The sequence below is a fragment of the Cololabis saira genome, chromosome 16 (assembly GCF_033807715.1).
Source record: "Cololabis saira isolate AMF1-May2022 chromosome 16, fColSai1.1, whole genome shotgun sequence".
NCBI classification, from domain to species: Eukaryota; Metazoa; Chordata; class Actinopteri; order Beloniformes; family Belonidae; genus Cololabis; species Cololabis saira.
In genome coordinates, this window is record NC_084602.1 from 6,761,597 (window position 1) to 6,785,109 (window position 23,513).

General features: G+C 40.7%; 1 protein-coding gene across 1 annotated transcript in view; it reads left to right on the plus strand.

Moving 5' to 3' along the window:
- The window catches only part of atrn (attractin), a 209,928-nt gene that overhangs the window by 62,309 nt on the left and 124,106 nt on the right, over positions 1-23,513 (plus strand). The window contains exons 18-24 of the mRNA XM_061744197.1: positions 1,893-2,138; positions 4,303-4,440; positions 6,258-6,351; positions 8,102-8,154; positions 13,485-13,579; positions 18,236-18,314; positions 18,801-18,958. Of these exons, the coding sequence (XP_061600181.1) occupies positions 1,893-2,138; positions 4,303-4,440; positions 6,258-6,351; positions 8,102-8,154; positions 13,485-13,579; positions 18,236-18,314; positions 18,801-18,958 (863 nt within the window). The remainder of the gene's footprint in view (positions 1-1,892; positions 2,139-4,302; positions 4,441-6,257; positions 6,352-8,101; positions 8,155-13,484; positions 13,580-18,235; positions 18,315-18,800; positions 18,959-23,513) is intronic.

A 23,513-nucleotide genomic window follows, 5' to 3' on the forward strand; every position in this document is an offset into this window, starting at 1 on the left:
AAAGAAACCCAGAACAAGAATCAAAACTACAAACCCTGACATGGAAAACACGGAGGGAGGAAACAGTACGGACCAGCAGGGAATGGAAAGACAAGACCAGAGACCTTTTATTCACGGAATTTTGACTTTTTTTTTCAACATTTCGTATGGGGGTATTATTGTTCCAATATTATTTGTGTGTGCGTAAAAAAGATGTGTCCATGTTATAACGATTCGTATTCGTAATGATAAACATTTGTATGTAAATAAAAAAGTTGTACCCAAAATTCTGCTGTCACACACATGAGTGATAAATTATTAGGGTTAGGATTGTTTTTATGTGAGTATGAATCTAAAAGCTGTGAGTGCAAAGTCTTGTGAATACAACTCTAATTTCTACGACTACGAGTTTTCACTGTGAACACGAATTCAAGTTTATGGGTACGAGTCGAAAAACTGTTGTAATGACGTCACAGACAGGTCAAAGCATAGACATAAGAAAAATAGAGAAACATATTTTCTCATCAACAAAACATGTTATTTTCTGTCTAAAAAATGGCAAAAATAATATATCCCCCCTCACAAAAATAAGAAAAATATAGAAAAATAGATCAACAAAACAAATTTAAAGTTTTTCAAATAACATAATTGAACCATTTTTCAGACAATAAAATAATATTTGAACCATTTTTCAGACAATAAAATAATTGAAAAAATCAGAAAAATTGTTAAAATATGTTATTTTGTTACTTGAAAATTTAAAAATATGTTTTGTTGATGAGAAAATATGTATCTCTATTTTTCTTCTTGTGAAGAGGGATATATATTGTTTTTCGGCACTACCTTGTTCTCTATAGCTGATACAACATGAATTACTCCTATGTGGGATCAATAAAGTTCTTATTTTTGCCATCTGAGAAAATTAAATATATTATATTCAGTGCCTAACTGTTTCCCAAGTATATTAGTGCGTGTGTGAATGAATAAATGAGACGTAAAACGTAAATGTCTTTGTAGAAAGGCGCTTTATTAAAATAAGTCCATTTACTTGTATTAGTTTACAGCGCAGTCTTGCCACATCCAATATGGCGGCGACTTTGAGGCCATATTGGATGTGGCAGTTGGCTCACTCGCAGACGCACTCGATGGGGCGTCTACGTTTATATGTCTATGCTGTTATCTGCCTGTGACGTCATTACAACAGTTTTTCGACTCGTACCCATAAACTTGAATTCGTGTTCACAGTGAAAACTCGTAGTCGTAGAAATTAGAGTTGTATTCACAAGACTTTGCACTCACAGCTTTTAGATTCATACTCACATAAAAACAATCCTAACCCGAATAATGTATCACTCATGTGTGTGACAGCAGAATTTTGGGTACAACTTTTTTATTTACATACAAATGTTTATCATTACGAATACGAATCGTTATAACATGGACACATCTTTTTTACGCACACACAAATAATATTGGAACAATAATACCCCCATAATTTCGACTTTTTTCTCGAAGTGCATAATGAAAAAAAAATCTCCCTCCTCTAAAATCTTATTTTTATTTTTCTCCTGTCTGGCCCTGATACTCTTCTGTATTAACGAGACACAGGTGCAGACAATCAGGGCAGATGGGAACAAGGGAAGTCAATCCAGAACTCAAACACAAAGACACAGGCTTCAAAATAAAACAAACTATCAAACCATAACAGTAATAGTTTGAAAACCCTTCGTCAGAACAGGATATAATTGTTCATCGTAGCTTAGTGTGCTCGCAGCTGAGGTTGAAGAAATCTCCGGATGAGACTGAAAGCACGTAGTGAAGAGGAAGTGTCAACAGTGTAACTGTGGGATGACGGGAGGGAAATGCCTGGTGTGACTGTCCCGTAACCGTGGCCGTGCTGTGCTCTGCTGCAGCGGAGAACTGCTCCGGGTACAGAACCTGCGGCCAGTGTTTGGACCAGCCCGGCTGCGGCTGGTGCACCGACCCCAGCAACACGGGCAAAGGCCAGTGCATCGAGGGCTCGTACCGCGGGCCGTTCCAGACCTCAGTCCCGGCCCCGTCCACCCTGCCCGGCCTGCCCGCCAGCCCCCAGCCCGCCCTCAACGTCAGCATGTGCCCCAGCGACGCCAAGTACAACTGGTCCTTCATCCACTGTCCAGGTGAGTTTTTCTCTCTTCATCATTACATTACAACTTTTGGTATTTTTTTGTTTATGCCCAAAAAAGGAATGTTTTGTTGGACACAATAACCATAACTGGTGCCATGTTTTTGCCTTTTAAATATGTTTAAAGGTATGAAAACATTAAAGTTTTCAGTTATAATTGCATAAATTGTCTATATTTCATTACTTTATATATATATGTATTGGGGTTACATTTGCATAAAAATGCTAAAAATCTAATTCTCAAAAATGAAAAACCGAAATACACCGAAAATGGAAAATTAAATGGAAAATTAAAATAAAAAAAAATTAAAACAGAATGTGGGAAAAAATTAAACTGATTCCATACGTTTGCTGCCCTGGATCTGTTTGGTAATTCTACCCCACGATGTTTCTGAAAGCAGTTCTATCAGCATTCTGGGAGGTGATTGGTCCTTACAGCATCATTAGCTGCCAATACTAGTATTCATATGTTGCAGAACTACACAGTCATATAATTCATGCAACAGTTTTAATAACACTATCCCAAATCAATATTGGAATTGAATCGGATCGAATCAAATCTTGATAATCGATTCTGAATCTTAAGAATGGGAATCGAATTGATTCTTGACATTTGAATGGATCCCCAGCCCTAGTTATTTGTGTACATAACATCCTTTCCTGGTGTTTTTGTTACTGGACAGACGGAGATGTGGTTCTGTCATGAAGCAGGTAGTGATTATTGTGTTCTGTGATCCCGACACAGCCCTTCAGGTCCAAACCAGTTATTCACCATCATTAAAACATCAGTTTCATCAATCTAAGCTCCAGTCCTGCACAGATTTACAAAAACACCTGTCATTCTCATGAAGAGGATTTATCTCGTAAATTGATGATTAGACCAAAAACTGGTGACTGGTGAGTTTGATACGGTTGAACGCGAGCAAAGAGCAGCCCTTTGAACTAACCAAGGTTCGGTCTGCAGCAGTTATCAGTACTGGAACTTTTAACGAATACATTCAGAAAATTGCTTTTCTTTTTTTAGACTAGTTTCTCATTTGAACTCCTGCTAGTGTCTGGTATTACACTTACTTTTAATTACTGAGGGTTTATTTTTTTAAACGAGATAAACTCAGACAATGTACTTTAAACACTGTAGCTGTTGGTGGCGCTGCCTGTTTTTGTCTTTTAACCTGGAACAAACAGAAATGGCCAGCGGTGAAAAGCACAGGCTATTCCCCCTCGCCAAGTTCAACACACGTGCGCTGAATTCTTCACAACTGCACACGGGAGCCACCAGGAATATTTGTTAGTCTGTGCTGGACGAAGAAGGATGAAGGAAAAAAAAAAACAGAAGAAAAAATTCACGTAAGGAAAATATTTAAAACAAAACAACAAGAAGAAGAAATATGTCTGAGGAGTGGTTAGAAGCCTATATAGGCTTATATGAAAACCACACCTAAACAAATCTAAAGTTAAGTATATAATTAAGTAAGTAAATGTAATAAAAATCACAATTACATATTAAATGCACAAACTGAAAATTTCCTGTAAAGGAAAAAGTGGAGTGAGTCCTATTATTCTAAATCAAATAAAATAAAAAAAAATAAAGAGCAGATCATTCTTAAGTTTCTTTTTGTACATGGACAGTGACAAAGATAAATCAATTAAATGTACATATTTGTTCCACATGATAACGGCACGGTATTTAATAAAAACCTGACCACGGGATGTTTTATTCAATGGAAGATGAAGTTTCTTAACCTGTGGGGTTGAATATCTATGAACTTGAGAGTTATTAACAAAATAGTACCTAAAACCATGAGGTAAATCATCAGTCTTATGATTCACTTTAAAGACAAATGTACAGACTTGAAGAATGTTGATGCCATGGATAGTCAATGATTTCAATTTAAAGAGTGCACTTGAAACATCTTTAGAAAAAGTTGCTAATCTAACAAAACGTTTCTGCAACAATAATATTTTCTGCAAATAAGATGGAAAGGTAGTTGCCCACACAATATTGCAGTATGTTAAATATGGATGAATCAAAGTATAATATAATGTAAGGAAACAGCAGATGGGTGATGGATGGACGGGGTGTAGCTTTCCCGCCATGTTTGTTGCATGTTGCCTGTGCTGCTGCCGCCGTGCTTTTAACGTCTCCGTCTCCTCCTCAGCCTGTCAGTGCAACGGTCACAGCCAGTGCGTCAACGAGAGCGTGTGTGAGAAGTGCGAGGACCTGACGACCGGCCAGCACTGTGAGAGCTGCGTGTCCGGCTTCTACGGGGACCCCACCAACGGGGGCAGCTGCCAGCGTGAGTGTCTACATCACCCTCTCTCTGCACGCACCTTCACTTAACCTGTGAGAGGTTTACACTTCATTTTTATGGAGCCTCTTTTCCTGACTCCCGTCTGCGTGGCGTAGCCTTCCCCCCTGGATATTAAAGATTTACTCCCTTCACAGTCAGTGCTGTAGGACATATCAGCAGACAGTTATCAACGGTGATCCAATTGAAGTTGTAAATTAATACAAATATCTAGGGACAGTGATTAACAGGAAACTGTCATGGGACTCTAATACAGATTTCTTTATTTTTTAAATTCTTTATTTAGGTATGACGGTACATATCACAAAGTAAAAGCAGTAATATTTTTATCTGCCATCCAATTTTTTCATTTTAAGCAAATATATTAAGAGATAAGAAAAGGAAAAAACAAAAACTACAAAGAACTCTATACAATCTGGGAGAGACTATAAACATAAAACCTCCATACAGAAGAAAAATAACATGATTCTCAGTTTGGTGGAGAATGAGATACTGTAATAATAAGGATAATGATATGATAGTATTGATGTCTGTCTTCAGATCATTCAAGAATGTGAGGAGGAAGGAGGAGAAAAACAAAACAAGTTTTATCTATTCAATACCTCCACAAATTCTGGGCGCAAAGGCTTCACATATACAACCCATTTCGTCCACAATTTTACAAACAAATCTTTCTGGAGCAGAGGCAAAATGTAATCTTTTCCATCATATATATATATCATTAACTAAGTTTATCCACTCCTGTATTGTGGGGGCCTCTAATACAGATTTCATCTATAAAAAAGGTTTGCAACGACTCCTGCGGAAGCTCTGACAGTTCAGAGTGGAACGTCACATTATGATTCTCTTTTACCGTACATTCATAGAGTATTCTCACTTTTTGTTTTATTGATTGGTCCCCTTCACTGTCAATAGGTAATAAGAACAAACTCCGTAAGATTGTCAACATGTCTAGTAAGATTGTAGGCCAACAACAAGTCAGTTTGTCCCGTGTGACTGGGAAAGGGAGGATAATCTGCAGTGATGAATCTCATCCCCTCAATGCATAATATCTGCTGTTACCATCAGGATGGAGGTACAGGTACTGCCTCTGCAGACCTCCCGGGCCCAAAGATCTTTTATACCCTCTAGTATAGCTCTTCTAAATAAATTATAGATGCATTATTAATTTCCTAATCCACTAGCTTTGGTGTGAAACACTTTAGGATCATTGTGTTAAGTTATGTTATTGTATAGTGTTGTACTATACTGCACTTAATCGTTCTATGTCGAATTGTCTTGTATATTGTTCCGTTTTTTTGTTTCTGACTGCCACTGATGCAAAAGGAATTTCTGAAAGCACAATAAATTGAAACTAACTAATGCTGATGCCATCACTCGCACAACAAATCAATTGTCTGTTCTTTGTACAGGTTCATTTAGCATCCGGGTACATTACCACTGCAGTGCATGTTGTCATGTTTTCCCCTGAAATATACATGCATTTACAAGTTCTGCATCCATGGCAGCTGGTCAATGACACAGGCTGGTGCCGTACGGTGTTATTTTTTCATCATTGCTTAATAGTGAGAGTAAAGTTTCAGGAGCACATGGATTAAAAGTCCATCAGTTAAAAAGTACAGCTTATAGTTTACAACAGAGCTGCATAGATGGGATTTGCTTTGTTTTCAAAGGCTCACGTTGATTAGTCTCAATAGATCTGGGATAGTTCTGATGTTCTGCCGTGCGTGATGGATTCTGCAGCACCCGGTTCTTGTGACCTCATCATTACTTCTATTCTCTTTTCTTCTCCGTGTCCGGTTCAGCCTGCAAGTGCAACGGCCACGCCAGCATGTGCAACCCCAACAACGGGAAGTGCTTCTGCACCACCAAAGGCATCAAGGGGGATCGATGTCATCTGTGAGTTTGGCCTTCTCTTCGCTCTACTCTGTATTCCCAACGCCGTGTTCACGCCGTTACAACCTGATCAGGAACAAGCTTGAGAGTCTCCAGCTTCTGTACCGATTAAATGGCGTTCATCTTTGTACATAAGAATAGAATACAGTAATCCCTCGTTCTTCGCTGGGGTTACGTTCCAAAAAGAACCAGTGATAGACCTTTTTTTGTTTATATACAATTATTATACAAGGCTTCAAATTGCGGAGATCAGCCCCACCGCGACCCGATTAATTGGATTTGAACGGGAGAAAATGAAAAATGATTAAGAAAAAAAATACAATAAGTACAGCAGGACAAACTGTGACTGGCGTGTATTTCACTGCTCTTCTGATGCTGCTGCATCCTGACTTGCTCTGTAGCGTCTTTTTCTCCTAAAGCCGCGGTGCAGAGAAGAACATAGTTATAGGTCGTTGTTGTCACTCTTTTTCCTTCTGGGCAAAAAGATTCTTCTAAACCGACATGAAACCATGGATTATATCTGAGACTGTAATGAACTATTATTCAAAGGCTCCCGTTCTTGAGCTGCTGCTGAAGCTCATTAGCCGTTCTCAGCATTGTTGCTAAGCGACCAACGTTATTGACACAGGAAGTGAAGAAGCGGGGAGACTGTTTAGCCAATCAGAATGCAGAACACGATGCACAATGCAAATCCGTGAAGCAGCGAGACGTGAAAGGTGAACCGCATTATAGCCAGGGATTACTGTACACTTAAAAAGTACAGTATTATATACTAATCTTCTGAAAAAAACATTAAAACAAGTACCCGTATTTAGGTGTAACAGGAGTTAGTTTTGTTAGCAGATCTAGATCCTGTTTGGATGCGTGTTTCTCGGTGTTGGGCCCCCCATGAGGTCACCCTGTCATCACATCTATAAATTCAAACAGGTTAAAACAAAAAAAAATCAAAAAAAAATCAGAATACATAAAATGTATATACCAAAAAAAACCATAAACAAAGCAAATTAAAGAGACAAATCTATATGTAGATAAATATTTCCTGTTTGAAAGGGTGTAGGATGAAGTTTCAAAAAACCTTTCTAGTCCTACCCCTTCTAATGTTCTGTTTTTACAATTTCTTCATTTCACAGAACTCAAAAGAAAAGCATAAAAGAGAAAGAAAAAAGAAAAAATACAGGTCTTCACAAACCCGTCAATGTGACACGGGTGTGTTGGAGCAGGAGTAGATCTGATCCATGCTGGACAGTGAGACCCCAAGGCCAGGGTTGTAGGTTACTATAGCAACCACCACAAACTAGAAATGAGAAGTTTGTTTAAAAAAAAAAACTAAAGTCAAACAAAACTACTGTAAATGTTGTTTTGAAGTGAATGCTCTTGAACAGAGAGCTGCAGCCCCCCCCTCACCGTGTGGCGGAGTAAACGGTGAACCCAGAACGGCCCGTGTCCTGAGGTGCTTGGCGCCGCGCAGCAGCACCTGCTCATTACTGCTCGCAGCGTTATTCCTACTGTTGTTTTCTCTCTAATGCTGAGGAATCATTAAAAACTTTAAATTAAGTTTCCCAATCTAGTGGGAATATAAATGTTTTGTTCTTTCTCTTTCTTGTAGACAAGGACTTTTGGTAAAGTCAAGTTACTCACTTTTTTCTTTTTCATATCGTGATGTTCCCCTAGTTCACAAAGGATCAGTCATTTTCCCTTCTCTCCTTTTTTGTGTCCTCTCTCTGCTCATCCGTTCTTCACCCGCCTCTCTCAGGTGTGAAGTAGAGGGCCGTTACCAAGGCAACCCGCTCAAAGGAACCTGCTACTGTAAGTACATCCCCGAAATGTTAATCTCGCTCCGGGTACGGGAAGAAAGCGGCGCGAGGTCTTGCCGTTCTGTACTGTTCACATGTATGCGACACCGGCCGTGTGATGGTGCGTTCAGGACAGTCAGTAAATCAGCCGGCAGGTAGTCTGAGTACAAGGAGTTCTGGAGGGATCGTCTGAGCGAGTCCTAAGCTGCGTCAGAAATCCCAAACTTCCACCCTAATGAGTCGCAAAAACAGTATGTGAGATTTTTTTGTGCGTCCGAAACATTAGTACGTACTCAATAGTATGTACTATCCATACTGATTCTGGAGAAATGTATTAGTGTGGATTGATGGACACTAGCTAAGCAGAAACTTCCCACAATGCAATGCAGCAGCGTTTGGTTGCTAAGTGCTGCAGATACTTAGCAACCAACAAAAATGGAGGATAACGTTACTGGTACCAAGAAGAGCAGCAGCAGCAGCAGCAGCAGCATCACGCTACAATTAAAATGTGAGGAATTAGGTGGGGTTTCGCCTTGGTTTACATAAGATATTAACCAGATGAGTTCATCATTTAACCCTTCTGCTGTTTCTTGTTAGAAGTTGAAGAGGTAAGAATAAAACCACACAGCGCTTGTTTGGGCCAGGATAAACTGGAAAGAGCGGAGCGGTGCTGCTACTGCTGCTGCTGTTACCATGGTAACAACTCTCCCTCCCAACGGCAGGAAGTGCCGTGTGGCTCTGAGTAGTACGTCCTAATTAATGCATAGTTACTACTGATATTTACTAAAAAGTGTGCCAACTTAAGTGTACTTTTTGAGTATGTACTGTTTACTATGGCATTTCGGACGCACCGCTACTCTGTGAAGACACAGCAGCTGAGGGTTTGTGGGTAATCAGGTGGAAGATCGCGTGAGCAAGATCTCGCCACTGAAATCTTTCCAGTCTTTTCCAGATGATTTTATAAAGTTGCACAGCGTAACAACAAGCAGTACAGTTTTGTTCTTACCCCACTGGCAAAGATAGTTTTGCTTAAAATAAAAAATGCAGGCGGGTGGAATAAAAAATGCATCAAATGTTCATGCAAACATAACACATTAAACATGAGTATGTGAACAGCCTGATGTATGATGCTTTATAGCAGATGACATTAATTTCAGGAAGGAAACAACAGTTAAAAATCACCCTTCAAGTACGATCTGTGTTTTCAGCTAAATAAACCCTTAATGAAAGTATTTAATATTCTCTGAGCAGCTGCTAAAGTCGCCCCCGGAAAACTGATGATGATTAGTGAGGAGACGGCGTAAACCATGAAACGCTTAATCTACACTCACAAACGCAGCGGAGGGGAAGGATTTATTCTAACGGATGTCCAGATGGCGTCGGGAAAAGTTAAAAATCCAATTCAGTTTGTTTTGACCCTAAAAATTTTACTGAAATGATTGCAAATGGACTCATGAAATGGTTGATGACCGAGCTGCCGATCCGTCTAGTGGAGGGGGGGGGGGCGTCCAGGGGCCGGACGAGGGGACGCGGTCGTGAAGCGCCAGGAGGAAGGTGGAGAACTGTTGTTTATCCCACCGGAGGCAGAACTACACTCTCCGTGTGTCTGAGCTGCATGTAGGTGCAATTACTCCAGCTGCGTCTGAGGGAATCTCTCAACCCAAATGTTGTTCAGAATCAGCTGCAAAAGTGGCTGATTCAGGAGAACTTGGATTGATTCCTTACATCTATTGCCAACGACACAATAATAATAAGGGGCTTGAGGCACAAAGTTTTCTAGGGGGCGCTGTTGAGCCATTAGGCCACGCCCATTAATGCAAAACCATTAAATATCACATTTTTGGCCAGGCCTGGCTTGCGTGCAAATTTGGTGACTTTTGGGGCACGTTTAGGGGGAAAGAAGGCCCTCATTTCGTCGGAAAAATAAAAACAAGGAAAGAAATTCCTACAGATACAATAGGGCCTTCGCACTGTCGGTGCTCGGGCCCTAATGATAATAATAAACTTTATTTATATAGCATCTTTCTTAACAGAGTAACAAAGATAAAAATGCAGAGCATATTGGATAAGAACATAAGACAGCAATAGAGGATCTGCACTGACGTCACTTCCCCACTGGACCAGCCCCCTTACTCACACTGAGTGGTAAAACATCAGCAAAAACAGCTGCAACTAGTGGAGAAGACGGGATAACAGCCGATTATCAACTTAAATTAAAGGCAGTTGGACTTGACAGTGACCTGTACAGTTACCCCAAGAACCAGTGGTCCATGGACATTAATATTTGGCCACGAATCCAGTTTCCTGATATTTATATGTACTTAATTTCTACGCCGGGGAAATACACAAAGTAAAGCTTGAAGGCATACGAAAGTCTTGACGCTTGGTCCGACTTCAAGGCAGGATTTTGTTGTAGAAATTAAAGTGATGAGGACACTGAACTTTATGATTTGACCGTTTAACTTTAGCTACCCAAAAATCCAACATTACCTGATACAAAATGGGAACCACAAATCCATGTTTCGGTGCCTGGAATCCAGTTGTTTCTGTGAATTGCAGTGATCCATTTGTCTCTCTTAAGCTTATTTTTCGGCAGTCTGTAAAACAAAAATAACTCAGATTTTTTGCTAAATCTATGAGTACAGTCGATCGCACAACAGCTCTTTACCATTTTAGATGTTTTCCAGTTGCTCAAACTGAAAGTCTAAGCTGCCACTCAGTCTTTCTGTCACTCAGTCTTTCGGACACTCAGTCTTTCTGTCACTCAGTCTTTCTGACACTCAGTGGGCGTAACGCGCCGTGAAGTCGCATCTGTGACGTCATGCGCATTCCCTCTATAACCAAGTCTAAAATTAATAACAATATTCAAACCTCAATAAAAGCTTTTCTAAAAAGGAATGTTTTCAGTAAAGATTTAAAAGCAGTGGGGCATTTGGCTGACCTGATCTCAGCAGGTAAAGAATTCCAAAGTTTGGGGGCCCGGACTGCAAAAGCTCCATCACCTTTGGTCACAAGCCGGGCCCTGGGAACAATCAGAACTACTGGCTGATCTGAGGGAGGCCTTGGGAGGCGGGGGGTTTAAAGTTCTTTAAAATAACTAGGGGCTTGGTTATTTAGGGCCTTAAAAGTGAGCAATAAGATTTTAAAATCAATGCGACAATGAAGGGACAACAGAATTGGAGTGATATGTTCTAATTTTCTTGAAGCAATGATCAGACGATTATAAAGCTGTAGGAAACTTCTGTGACTGAAGCCAAACTTAAAAGCAATTATTCAATACGCTCCCCTGTAAGAAAAGGTTTATTTCAAACATTTCACTAGAAGTTTAAGTCAAATATTGTTGAAATAAAATCGTTTATTTATTGAGAATTGTTTGTTTTTTTTATCTTTTTATCCTTGACGTAAAATATGGTTGTTAACAGCACAAGTGAAATGTTGTTTGTTAAAACATGCTACAAAACACACGATGCTAGTGAGAGAATAAACTAATGTCGTCATCTGTGGGAGAAGTGAACCTCCCCGGGCTGAAGAACAGTCCCACTGTGGTCCGGATGAGGATGCTGGGATATTCAGGTAACCATGGCAACCGGGACAGTAATCAGCTGCAGGCTGCAGAGCTTTAATGGATTAATGATAGATTTCCAATTAATAAAGTATTGTGAATTGATCTGAATCAAAGTAGAATTATATAAAATCAGTATTTATTTAAAATCAAATTAATTTGTCCAAAAAGGCTCAAAGTTAAATGCAAAACTAAATTCACATTAAAGTTCATGCGTAACGTAATTCTTTTCGTCTCTATCGTTTTAGTGAAAGTCCTTGGACGAGGTAGAATATAACATAATATAATAACTTGTATGGTAATATTGGCAATATTCTAATGATATCATTATCATAGTAACAGTATGTTATAAATAGACAGGGATCCTCAACATCATTGACAGCTGAAATGATTAGTTTTGAGGTGTTTAGTGTTTTTTACGTCAACAGCCACTGAAAAGTGAGTGCAGCCAGAAGAGAAGCATTTCCCACGTCTGGTTTGAACCAAATCCATCAAAAGAGCTTCTCTGATAACAATAGGAACATGAACGGACCTGCCGGCCCGCGTCTCCTCGGGAGGGTATTACCAGTCCGGGGATAGAAATACCTCTCCGTGGCCAGGCCTTTCTGCGCTGATCCTGAGCCAGCGTGAGACGGATGAGCCAATTGTTTTCCCTTCCTCTTGAAAATAGTTGCTGGCGTGGTGACTAAGTGACAGAGAAGATGGGTTTCACCTGGCCGCTCATTTTAGTCCCAGACAGTCTGGAAAATGGAATTCGGTTCCCAGAACGCGAGGACGAAAGAGCGCGGGGTGTGAAATGAACAAATAGAGGCGTCATGTGCTCGTCCTGGCGCTGCAGGACGACTGGTTGATGCTGCAGACGGTTTCACCGCCGCCCTCGCAGGAGACACACAACACCTTAACTCAGTCCAAACTCAGAGTCCAAACATTAACCAGTTTAGAAACAAATATAAAAACATGATTTTCACAAGGTACAAAGAGGAAGGGGTTTAGCGGCTTTAGGGGCCTGATATAACACTATCGGGTGAACGGGTAGATTTGTTTATATTTATGTACAGAAATGGGCAGGTGTGTGCATACATACATACATGCATACATACATACATACATACATACATGCATACATACATACATGCATACATACATACATACATACATACATACATACATACATACATACATACATACATACATACATACATACATACATACACATGTATGTATGTGAATATGTATGTGTGTATGTAGATATATATAGATACAGAGCAGATGGAGTTAATATAGAGATAGTATGGTGTAAATTAGTATATTTATATAAATATTTATATGGGCATGTGTGTACAAATATATAGAAATATCCAACTATGTGTATGTATGTATAGGTAAGTGTGTGAGTATAATTATAGTATAGTTAATTATTATAAATACGTGTTCAATGATTAGTGAATGGAGGTAGGATTAAATAAGTTTACACTTCTTCCTACTCCTTTTTGCACATGTAAATTAAGATATTAAGTGTTAAAGGATGGAATTCTTTGTTTTTTTTTTGTTTGTTTTGTTTTTCTTGTACAAAATCAAATCAATCAGTCGAAGAATAACAGATTTTTTTTCAACTTATTTTTTTAATGAAAACTCCGTCAACATTTACAGTGTCAGGTTTTACATACTTCACAAAGAGTGATGTTGAGAGCATTTTAAACCCGTTACTGAGAGATTTTAACTGTCTGAAAACACTTTGTCTCTTTGTCTCTGTCTCTGCACGTGCGGCTGGATCACATCAGACACGCTCATCATCGACTACCAGTTCACCTTCAGCATGTCGCAGGAGGACGACCGCTACTACACCGCCATCAACTTCGTGGCCACACCCGAGGAGGTACAGTACGCTTCAGACCCCCCACCCCCCACCCACTCCCACTACCACCCCCCTACCACCCCCATATCACACATATGCAGTTGTATAACTTCAGAAACGTCCCCTTAACGTTCCACTCCAGGATGTAAGTTAGTTAGTTAGTTAGTTAGTTAGTTACGGCTGCTGCTGCAGAGCTGTCAGTCGCTCTGCTAACTGGATTTGATGGACCAGAGGAGACGTTTCCACTTCATTCACCAAATTGTATTTCAACATTAATCTCGACATTTTGACTTTTTTCTTGAAGTGCACAATAAAAAAAAATCTTCTCCTCTCAAATATTTTTTCTCCTGCATGGCCCTAATACTCTTCCGTATCAAACACCTGCTTTTCTTTTGTGATGTTTAAATCATTCATCAGCTCGATCACGTTTTACATTTTTAAACACTTTTAGAACAAGATGATGAGGAAACGTTTTGAGTTTCCGTCGTGGGTCTCAGGTTTTACCTTCCGGAGCTATTTTGCTGATTTATTGATGAGCGTTGCTTTGTGGTTGCTGACTGAACATTGATCAGGAGTCTTAGTTTGTTTATTTATTAGGATCCCCATTAGCCATCACTCTGTTGTGGGAGTAATGGCTATTCTTCCTGGGCTCCTCACACAGGACACAATTATATACATAATAAAAACATACAGAATAACAATAAAGTATAGAATTATACATGGTAGTAACACGGAAAAAACTACAATATTAAAATAATTTACCACAATGTCGACTACTAATTACAATTGGAAAAGTTTGTTAAAATCTGTTTCACACCAACTCAATACCTACGTTTATGAAACCAAAAAACAACAAAAACAAAAGCTTACCAAGAAGTCAGATATTAATCAGATATTATACACACACCTTTCTAAAATCATCTTTTTCAGTTTGTTTTTAAAACTACTTCTGCCTTCAAGTAATACGAGCTGGGGTGGAAGCCTCTTCCACTCTTTAACAGCTCTGTACAGAGCTGTTCTTCTAAGTGTGTTAGTTCTCAGCAGAGGTAATAGTTTACAACTACTTTTACATTCTTTAGGCTCCACTTCCAGTCTTGATGAGAAGCTTTTCCACTAGTACCTACTCAGCTCGACTCACCTTGGTTCTTTTCCACTAGGGGTCTAACGTGTCGAGTAGATACTTTTCTGTAACTATTCTGAGGTTCTATGCAGCTGAGTCGGCTGTATCTGACATCATCACACTATTGGAGTCAGACGTCTGAGTCAGGAGGAGGAAATCAGAGAAAGAGTGACTTGCAGCAGCGCAAAAGTCTGTTTGGTGATCCAACTCTGAGGTGCAGATGTTCATAAACCTGGTACTGAGGAGAGAATTAAAAAGGGATCTAGACGGGTGATAAGGAACGACCAGATCTACCAGGAGCTCTGTCTCTTCATAGCTGCTCACGGCTCCAGCTGACTTTTCAGCAGCGACAAGATGAACTAAAAAGAAAAAAAAAAGCGTCGCCGCTTGAAACTTCTCTCACTCTCATTTTTTTTTTTTAAAGATTTTTTTGTGGCTCTAGTGGCCCATTATTCAAGTTGCAGACAGGAAGGGGGTAGAGAGAGAGAATGGGGATGACATGCAGCAAAGGTGTGCAGGCCGGGATTGGAACACTGCAGGAGGACTGTACACTGCAAAAACTCAAAATCTTAACAAGGATATTTGTCTTATTTCTAGTTAAAATGTCTCATTTTTTGTCAAAAAAATCTCATTGCACTTAAAACAAGACTCATCACTGGAAAAAACAACAACCTGTTTCAAGTAGACTTTTACTTAAAATAAGTAGAAAAATCTGCCAGTGGAACAAGATTTTTTTGCTTGTAATGATAAATTTTGTTCCACTGGCAGATTTTTCTACTTTATTTCAAGTCAAAATTTACTTGAAACAGTTGAAAATTGTCAAATAACAAGTTATTTTTCTGGTAATGACTCTTGTTTTAAGTGTAATGAGATTTTATGACTAAAAATGAGACGTTTTAACTAGAAATAAGACAAATACAGGGGTGATAGCGCTCCGGCGTCACGCCGGATTTCCGGCATACCGAGGTGTTTGCGAGAAAAAATTAAAATAAAATCAGGTTTGCCGTTTATTTTTCTTATGATATGAATTTTTCATATACCGTAATACTGGTGAGTAGCGCACATAACGTTGGGAACGCGGCGCGGCGGAACGTAGCGCCACTGGACACTGTTTGTGAGGGGACTGTTAGCAAGTGAGCAGAGCCGGCAGGGAAAAGTCAACAGTGCTGCGTGTCCGCGTGTAATCTAAATCTACCATGGCCCCAGCGTTAGGGCTCGGCCAAGTGGGGCTTTATAAATATATGGGCTTTATAAATGTATTAAATATATGAGCGCGTAGTCGGCGAGAGCTGCGCGCGGCGAAGAGTACGAGCCGGGCGCTGTGAAGCCTGATTTATAGTTCCGCGTTAAATCGACGCGGAGCTTTCGCCGTAGGGTATGCCGTAGTTCGCGTAACCCACGGCGTATGGCCTGCGTTGGTGTAACGCGGAACCATAAATCAGCCTTAAACCACACCTGTAGCCCATCAGCTGATGAGGATGAGAGGTTAAAACAGCGGGGCTGCCAGTTGTTCATTCCTGGTACGTTTTGTTAACTCAGAGCTTTATTGGTTTGTTTGTTAGCTTGCTGGTGTTTTTTTTCTCTCTGGGATTTTTGAGTTATTTATGAAGAAGTTCTGAGTTCCGTGTGAGCAGTACTCGAGTTGAAGGGGGATGAGGGGTGATGTGATGGCACCCTCCCCCTGAAATAAAAACGGCCCAAATCATCACCCCTGAAATAAAAACGGTCCAAATCATCCCCCCTGAAATAAAAACGGTCCAAATCATCCCCCCTGAAATAAAAACGGTCCAAATCATCCCCCCTGAAATAAAAACGGTCCAAATCATCCCCCCTGAAATAAAAACGGTCCAAATCATCCCCCCTGAAATAAAAACGGTCCAAATCACCCCCCCCCTGTAAAACTGACATCCCCCCTTTCCATCCCTTATGTCATTTCATCAATGAATGTGGTTTTACTGCTATTTCAACATTTAGAGTCATCACCAGAAAAATAACACCAGAAAAATAACTTATTTGACCATTTTCACCTGTTTCAAGTAAATTTTCACTTGAAATAAGTAGAAAAATCTGCCAGTGGGACAAGATTTATCTACTTATTACAAGCAAAAAAATCTTGTTCCACTGGCAGATTTTTCTACTTATTTCAAGTGAAAATCTACTTGAAACAGACTGATTTATTGCTTGTGTAGTTGAAAAATACATGAGAACAGGACCTTGAAAAAAAATAATCACATATTAAATCGCAATCGTAATATTGAGGAAAAAAATCGCAATTAGATTATTTTCAAAAATCGTTCAGCCCTACATTAGAATCATAAGTGCTGCCACCTCATTGTAAACTGCATCATTTTGTGAGGCCATGCAAACCTGTATTTATACTAGTGTGGACATTAATGTTTTTCTACAATATTTCCTCCTCATGACAGTAAAATAGGCCATTCTAAGCCAATTTACTGCAGCAATTCCTTTCCAAATCATTAGAAAATGTGGTTAACACCCAGCATGAAAAAAAAAAAAAAAAAAACGTGATATACCGTGAAACCGGTTATAATTTTGAAAAATACCGTGATATAAATTTTTGGTCATACCGCCCAGCCCTACGTTCGCGTAGATCCGAGAGACGCTTTCACTCAAAACCACACCAGTAGCCATACTTAAGCCAATCGGTAATAGTGTGTAGGGGGTGGTCTTGGGTTTTGGCCAATCAGATTGATTCTAGCCTCGCGTCACCAGGCTCCAGGCTGTTAACCGAAATCACCAAAATAAATGTGTTTCATTCTGTTTTCTATGGGCTGCATGTGGTGAGCTTGAACAACAGGACCATGGGTCAATTTACACCAGACTTACACTTTAAGAGGACAAAAAATGACAATTGTGTTGATCGGGGCATATATCTTGGCTTAGGGGCTCGCTTACCTCCCCAGGGAAAAAAAGTTCAGGCTCAGGATTTTTTTTTACTATCACCCCTGCAAATATCCCTGGTAAGATTTTGAGTTTTTGCAGTTTAGCCTCAGTATATGAACCGTTTGCTTAACCCACTGCGCCACCGAGCGGCCCTCACTCTCATTTTTTAACTTGATATGGAACACAAGCCACAGACCCAGCAGCACATCTATCATCTCCTCCAGGTTCTACATCTTTAGTGTTGTCTTCTTCGTTTAGATCACACAATCAAATATGTCCCAGCAGCTTCACTCCAACCTCCTACTTCTGCTCCAGGAGCTGAATTGTTATGGAAAAGAAACCGGGCCGAGTTGAGTTGAGTAGAGCCGAGTAGGTGCTAGTGGAAAAGCGCCAATAGTCACTGATTCTTGTTAGTCCAGCCTCTTTTACTTGGGCATGTTTAATGGCGTCTGCAGCTGAAGAGGGGAATGACGCGTCTTCTCTGATTTTTCACTAGATAGAAAAGTTTAGTTTCTCATTAACCAGCTGCACATAATTGATCAAGTGAAAATAGACTCGTTCCTGACGCTGCTTCCTTTATCTTTTTAAATGAATGCTTGTGTGAAAACTGCTGATGCTATTTTGTGATGTTTCTGTTCTCCTCCTCTCTGCAGCCGAACCGGGATCTCGACATGTTCATAAACGCCTCCAAGAACTTCAATCTGAACATCACTTGGGCGACGAGTTTCACCGGTAGGTAGTTCTGCTGAAGAGCCCGTTGACGAGGAGCCGTCTGTGAACGATGTGCAGTTAGAAGGGCTTTTGTCTCTTTAAGAGCTCCTCATTTCATGGTTTGGATCAAAATGGCAAATATTGATTCAAGCTCGGGATGAGCAGAGAAACGCTTCTCTGCACATTCTTCACCGCTGGCACTTTAATTTTTAAGTAGAGGTGATTAATTGACAGCACGAGAAGGTGACAGTACGTGCACACTGTTAATTGTTAGAACAAGTACTTTGGACTCACTTGGGAGTTTAATCAGAGGGAAAAGTCTCCCTCTGTTCCCGTGTTTGTCATTTCTGGTTAAAATGAACCTGTGAAAACGCCTGACGATGCTGCCGCTGGATCGTCAGATGTGCAGGGCTTCAAGAGTCGTGTTGGTTCTTCTTCAGGTGCATTTATCTGTATGATTTGACGTTGAACTCTCCTCTCCTTCCTCCCCTTCTTTCCTTCCTCCAGCAGGCACCCAGAGCGGAGAGGAGATCCCCATCGTCTCTCGGAGCAACATTAAGGAGTTCAAAGACAGCTTTTCCAACGAGAACTTTGATTTCCGCAACAGCCCCAACATAACCTTCTTCGTCTATGTCAGCAACTTCACGTGGCCCATCAAGGTTCAGGTGAGACAGTCGCCTCATCCTGGTGTTTTCGGTTAATAGAACAGGACACAATCATGCTTGGAGGCGGTTTTAAAACAAGCTACGAGCTGGCACAGCTGAAGTTTCAGGAAGAAGTGCAATCTCTTTTTATTTCCGTGCACCTTAATGTGTGTGTTGGCATCTAAAATGCAAACGCTGAGTGACTCACTGCCGGTTCTGTCAGAATCACCAGCGAGAGACAGTAGAGGAAATGGTGTCGCGCGTTAGCAAGGGCTTGTCAAGATTCCTCATTTATACAAAGAAGACCAACTTATCTTCCTTACTGCTGTTTAGTAAAAGTTTCAAGCAGTTATAACGGTTGTATCTCGCTCCATTTGTGAAGCTAAGCTGAAGATTCAACAAAAGTGGCTTCAGATCCCCGGCTGCTCTTGAAGAAGGGAGCCAGATGGGCGGGAGAAAATGGAAGAGGGAAGAGAGTTTCCAGCCGCCGTGATAAGGACCTTTTCTCCAGCGCCGATGCTGCCGTCTGGCAGGAGGAGTGAACGAGATACTTTATCTGCTTCCCTGATAGCCAGCAGAGTGTTTAAGTAGCCCAGCTGCAGTCGGCGCCACTTTGTGCCGTGATGGCGTTCAGCTCCTGCGTACGCACGATTCCAGCCGGCCGGGTACTCGGCCATTTACTACATTTATTTGCCTTTTAATTGGAAAAAGAAAAGAAAAGAAACGATTTATTATCTGTATAAAGTTCATATACAGTAATCCCTGGCTGTAACGCGGTTCACCTTTCACGTCTCGCTGCTTCATGGATTTACATTGTGCATCGTGTTCTGCATTCTGATTGGCTAAACAGTCTCCCCGCTTCTTCACTTCCTGTGTCAATAACGTTGGTTGCTTAGCAACAATGCTGAGAACGGCCAATGAGCTTCAGCAGCAGCTCAAGAACGGGACCTTTGATGAATCGTTCATTACAGTCTCAGATATAATCCATGGTTTCATGTCGGTTTAGAATAATCTTTTTTCCCAGAAGAAAAAAGAGCAACAACAACTGCCCATAACTATGTTCTTCTCTGGAAAAAACACACCTGCACCGCGGCTTTAGAAGAAAAAGACGCTACAGAGCGAGTCAGGATGCAGCAGCATCAGAAGAGCAGTGAAATACGAGTCACAATTTGTGACTTTAAAATTGTATGTATTTATTTACTTGTATTTATTTATTTAATTTTAGTTGTTAAATTTCTGGAAAAGAAAAAAGTCAAGTCATGCATGAGAGAAACTATTCAGTTTGTGGCAAAATATTTTGACTTGTATGAAACTGTAGATGCATAATGCAAACCTGACATTTACTTTTAGTTCAGTTTGTGGAAAATGGTTGGCCTGGCTTTCTCTTTAAAACTTAAACAGTTATAAAGCATTACAAACTGTAACAATAGGGCAAACGCACAGCATTGTTTTGTATTTTGTGTCTTTCAAATAAAAGACCATTTTTTTCCAGTCATATGTTCCTCATTCAAGGTTGTTAAAAAAATACTGCTATAATATCGTATCGTAATCGTGACCTCAATATCGTGTACCGTACCGTATTGTGAGATTAGTGTATTGTTATACCCCTACTACTTCGCGCATTTCACTTATCACGGTTTATTTTTGGAACGTAACCCCCGTGAAAAACCAGGCATTACTGTACGGTACTACACAGCAGACAAAACAGCAGAAAAAACAAGTGAAAGCGAGACCAGCCTGTGTAAACACTAGTTTATGTCAGAATAGACCTCTATCCACGTTACACCACCTTAAACGCCATCATGATGGTATTTAAAGGCGGATCTCTGTGCGGTGACCCAGAGAGCAGACGCGACTGTGTGCTGCTCCGACGTTTCAGACGGCGTTCGGTTTCCCTCACTCCCGACTACATTTACAACCCAGAACAGGATCTGCAGCAGTTTAAACTGTCCGTAGTCGTCTGGACGAGAGCCATTAGTTGTGTTCATGGTCAAGAACTCATTTCACCGGGTCCTTGAAACAGGATGAACAACAGTTTAAAGGCACGTTTGCTTTGTTTGTGTCCCGTTGCCATGACGAAGACAGCGGTGAACCTTTTCTGAGAAGGAGCTTTACTGCCCACACGAAGCCAGACCGACAAGGATTCGTCCTCGTATCTTTTGCTTCTCAGAATAATCGAACATTGAAACTTGAAATTTGGTCCGTGTGAAATCCCCATTTCTGAAAGTCTCTTTAGCTCCTTTATCATTTCTGGGAGGGTAAATGTGCTCCAGGAAGAGGAGTGTGGATGCTGTTATTGATTCAGGCGGCGAGCCGCTGCCAGGGTTGTCTGGTGCCGGGGAGAGCGAGGGGCTCTGGGCCTGGCTCGCTTCCACGCCCCATGCAGTCTATCCCAACGGTGTGACACCACAAACGCTTTTGGAAGTGATTTGACTGGATGCCCAATGCAAACTGCCTCCCCACGCCCTGCCCCTGCGAGGGGGGAGAAGAAAAATCCAGCCTCCATCTTCCATGTCTTGCCTTTTGAGGCGGTTTTACTTGTGGAGCTCAGGCTGCCGGCCAGCCTCGGGAGGTCTCCTGCACAGCTCCACGGCACAGCGGAGCGCCGGGCTGGGAGAGCTTTCCCCTGCTCATCCTCCTCTGATCCACCCCATCTTCTGCCTGGCTGGGTGGCATCATGTAGAAGATCCCCCCCCTGCTCTTGAAACTAAAGCGCAAAGGTCAGCCGAGGTTCATTTTTCCCTCCTCAAGAAGCTTTATCTTCATCAGCAAGGTAACATTTTCTACCTCTCTCAACCCGCTGCCCCTCCTTGTTTCTCCAAACATTTTAAAATGCTCTTTCCATTTCTTTACCCGCTCTCTTTGCATTCAGCGTTCTGCTGCAGTGTGGCACTGGATTTAGTGTGTGTAGTCGTAGGCGGTGGGTCCTCCAGTGTTGGCAGGCAGGCTTCGGTGTTGGAAAACTGTTCACAAGCAGCAGCTGAGAAGGAGCAAGGGCAAAGTGGAATGTTAAGTTGAAACACATGCTGCATTCAGAGTGGGCTGCTGCGTGCGAGCTCGGGCCTCTCTCCAGGCTCCGGCGGGCAACTGTACAGAGCTCTGTTTCCTCACACACCACCTCCACCTTACTTCTGTTTGCTTCTCAATGCTGCTCTTTCATGTGGTCACAAGTTGTCGGGGCCGTGTGTACAGTGCAGCGCTTATGTGAATTCACAGCCACTGCGTTTGCAGCCAATCATCGCTTTGTTGCACGAAAGAGGTAAAAGTCCACAATGCATGTGTGAGTTCAGTATATTAACCCATCGAAATAAAATAATTCACGAAGGTAAAGCAGACTTTATTTTGTTTTAAAAAAAAATTTCTGCAGATATATTAATAATTAATACCATGTTGGTAAAACCCTCAGGCATATATATATATATATATATTTTTTTTAATATATCGTGTATATTTATTTTATTAATAAATATATACAGGATTGTCTCAGAAAATTTGAATATTGTGATAAAGTTCTTTATTTTATGTAATGCAATCAAAAAAACAAAAATGTCATACATTCTGGATTCATTACAAATCAACTGAAATATTGCAAGCCTTTTATTATTTTAATATTGCTGATTATGGCTTACAGTTTAAGATTAAGATTCCCAGAATATTCCAATTTTTTGAGATAGGATATTTGAGTTTTCTTAAGCTGTAAGCCATGATCAGCAATATTAAAATAATAAAAGGCTTGCAATATTTCAGTTGATTTTTAATGAATCCAGAATGTATGACATTTTTGTTTTTGTAATTGCATTACTGAAAATTACAATATTCTAATTTTCTGAGACAGTCCTGTGTGTATATATATTTTTTAGTGTGTATTTTTTAATATTTTTTTTTAAATATTTGTATTTATTTTTTATTTTAAATGTGAAGGCCAGAAGCTGACTTTAAAGCAGACTTTAGATGACGCAGTCATTGCGGAGCAGCTTTTGCTGAGGTCATATTTCAGTAAACTGTGTTATTGTACTCCTACTTTTTATTTCCTGATGAAGAATGGATCTGCATTTAATGTTTATAATGAAATGCAAATCCCAGACTAATTACATTAAAGAGCTCTCATCTCCCGTGCCGTGCCTTAGTGAACATGTCATGATATGGTAGAGATTAGAACAGGCGCTAATTGAATAGCCCACGTCGGAGCGGCAGCAGCCGCAGCAGCTGAAGACATCAGCAGCTGCAGCTGCTGCACATCTGTGTCCATGCCGCGTTTATTTGGACGATGCGCGGCTGCCCGGTGGGCGGGTCTCTCCGGCGATCGCGGCGGCTGCGAGCGGAACAGCCGGTTTGTCAGCGCCAGTGCAAACTGTCTTTGATTTTTATTTATTCCATCTTTATTTAACCAGGACCTTAAGGACTGATTGTTGTTTCCAACGTTGGCCAAAAACCAAAACCGCTCTTGAGGATGAAGGAGAAGAGTTTTTTTTTTTTTTTTTACTCAAAAAGCTCCAGCTTGTGCTCTGTTGTGCTTCAGAGCTGCTTCTTGACTTCTAAACATAAACTTAACTTAACTAAATTTTATTTATTTATA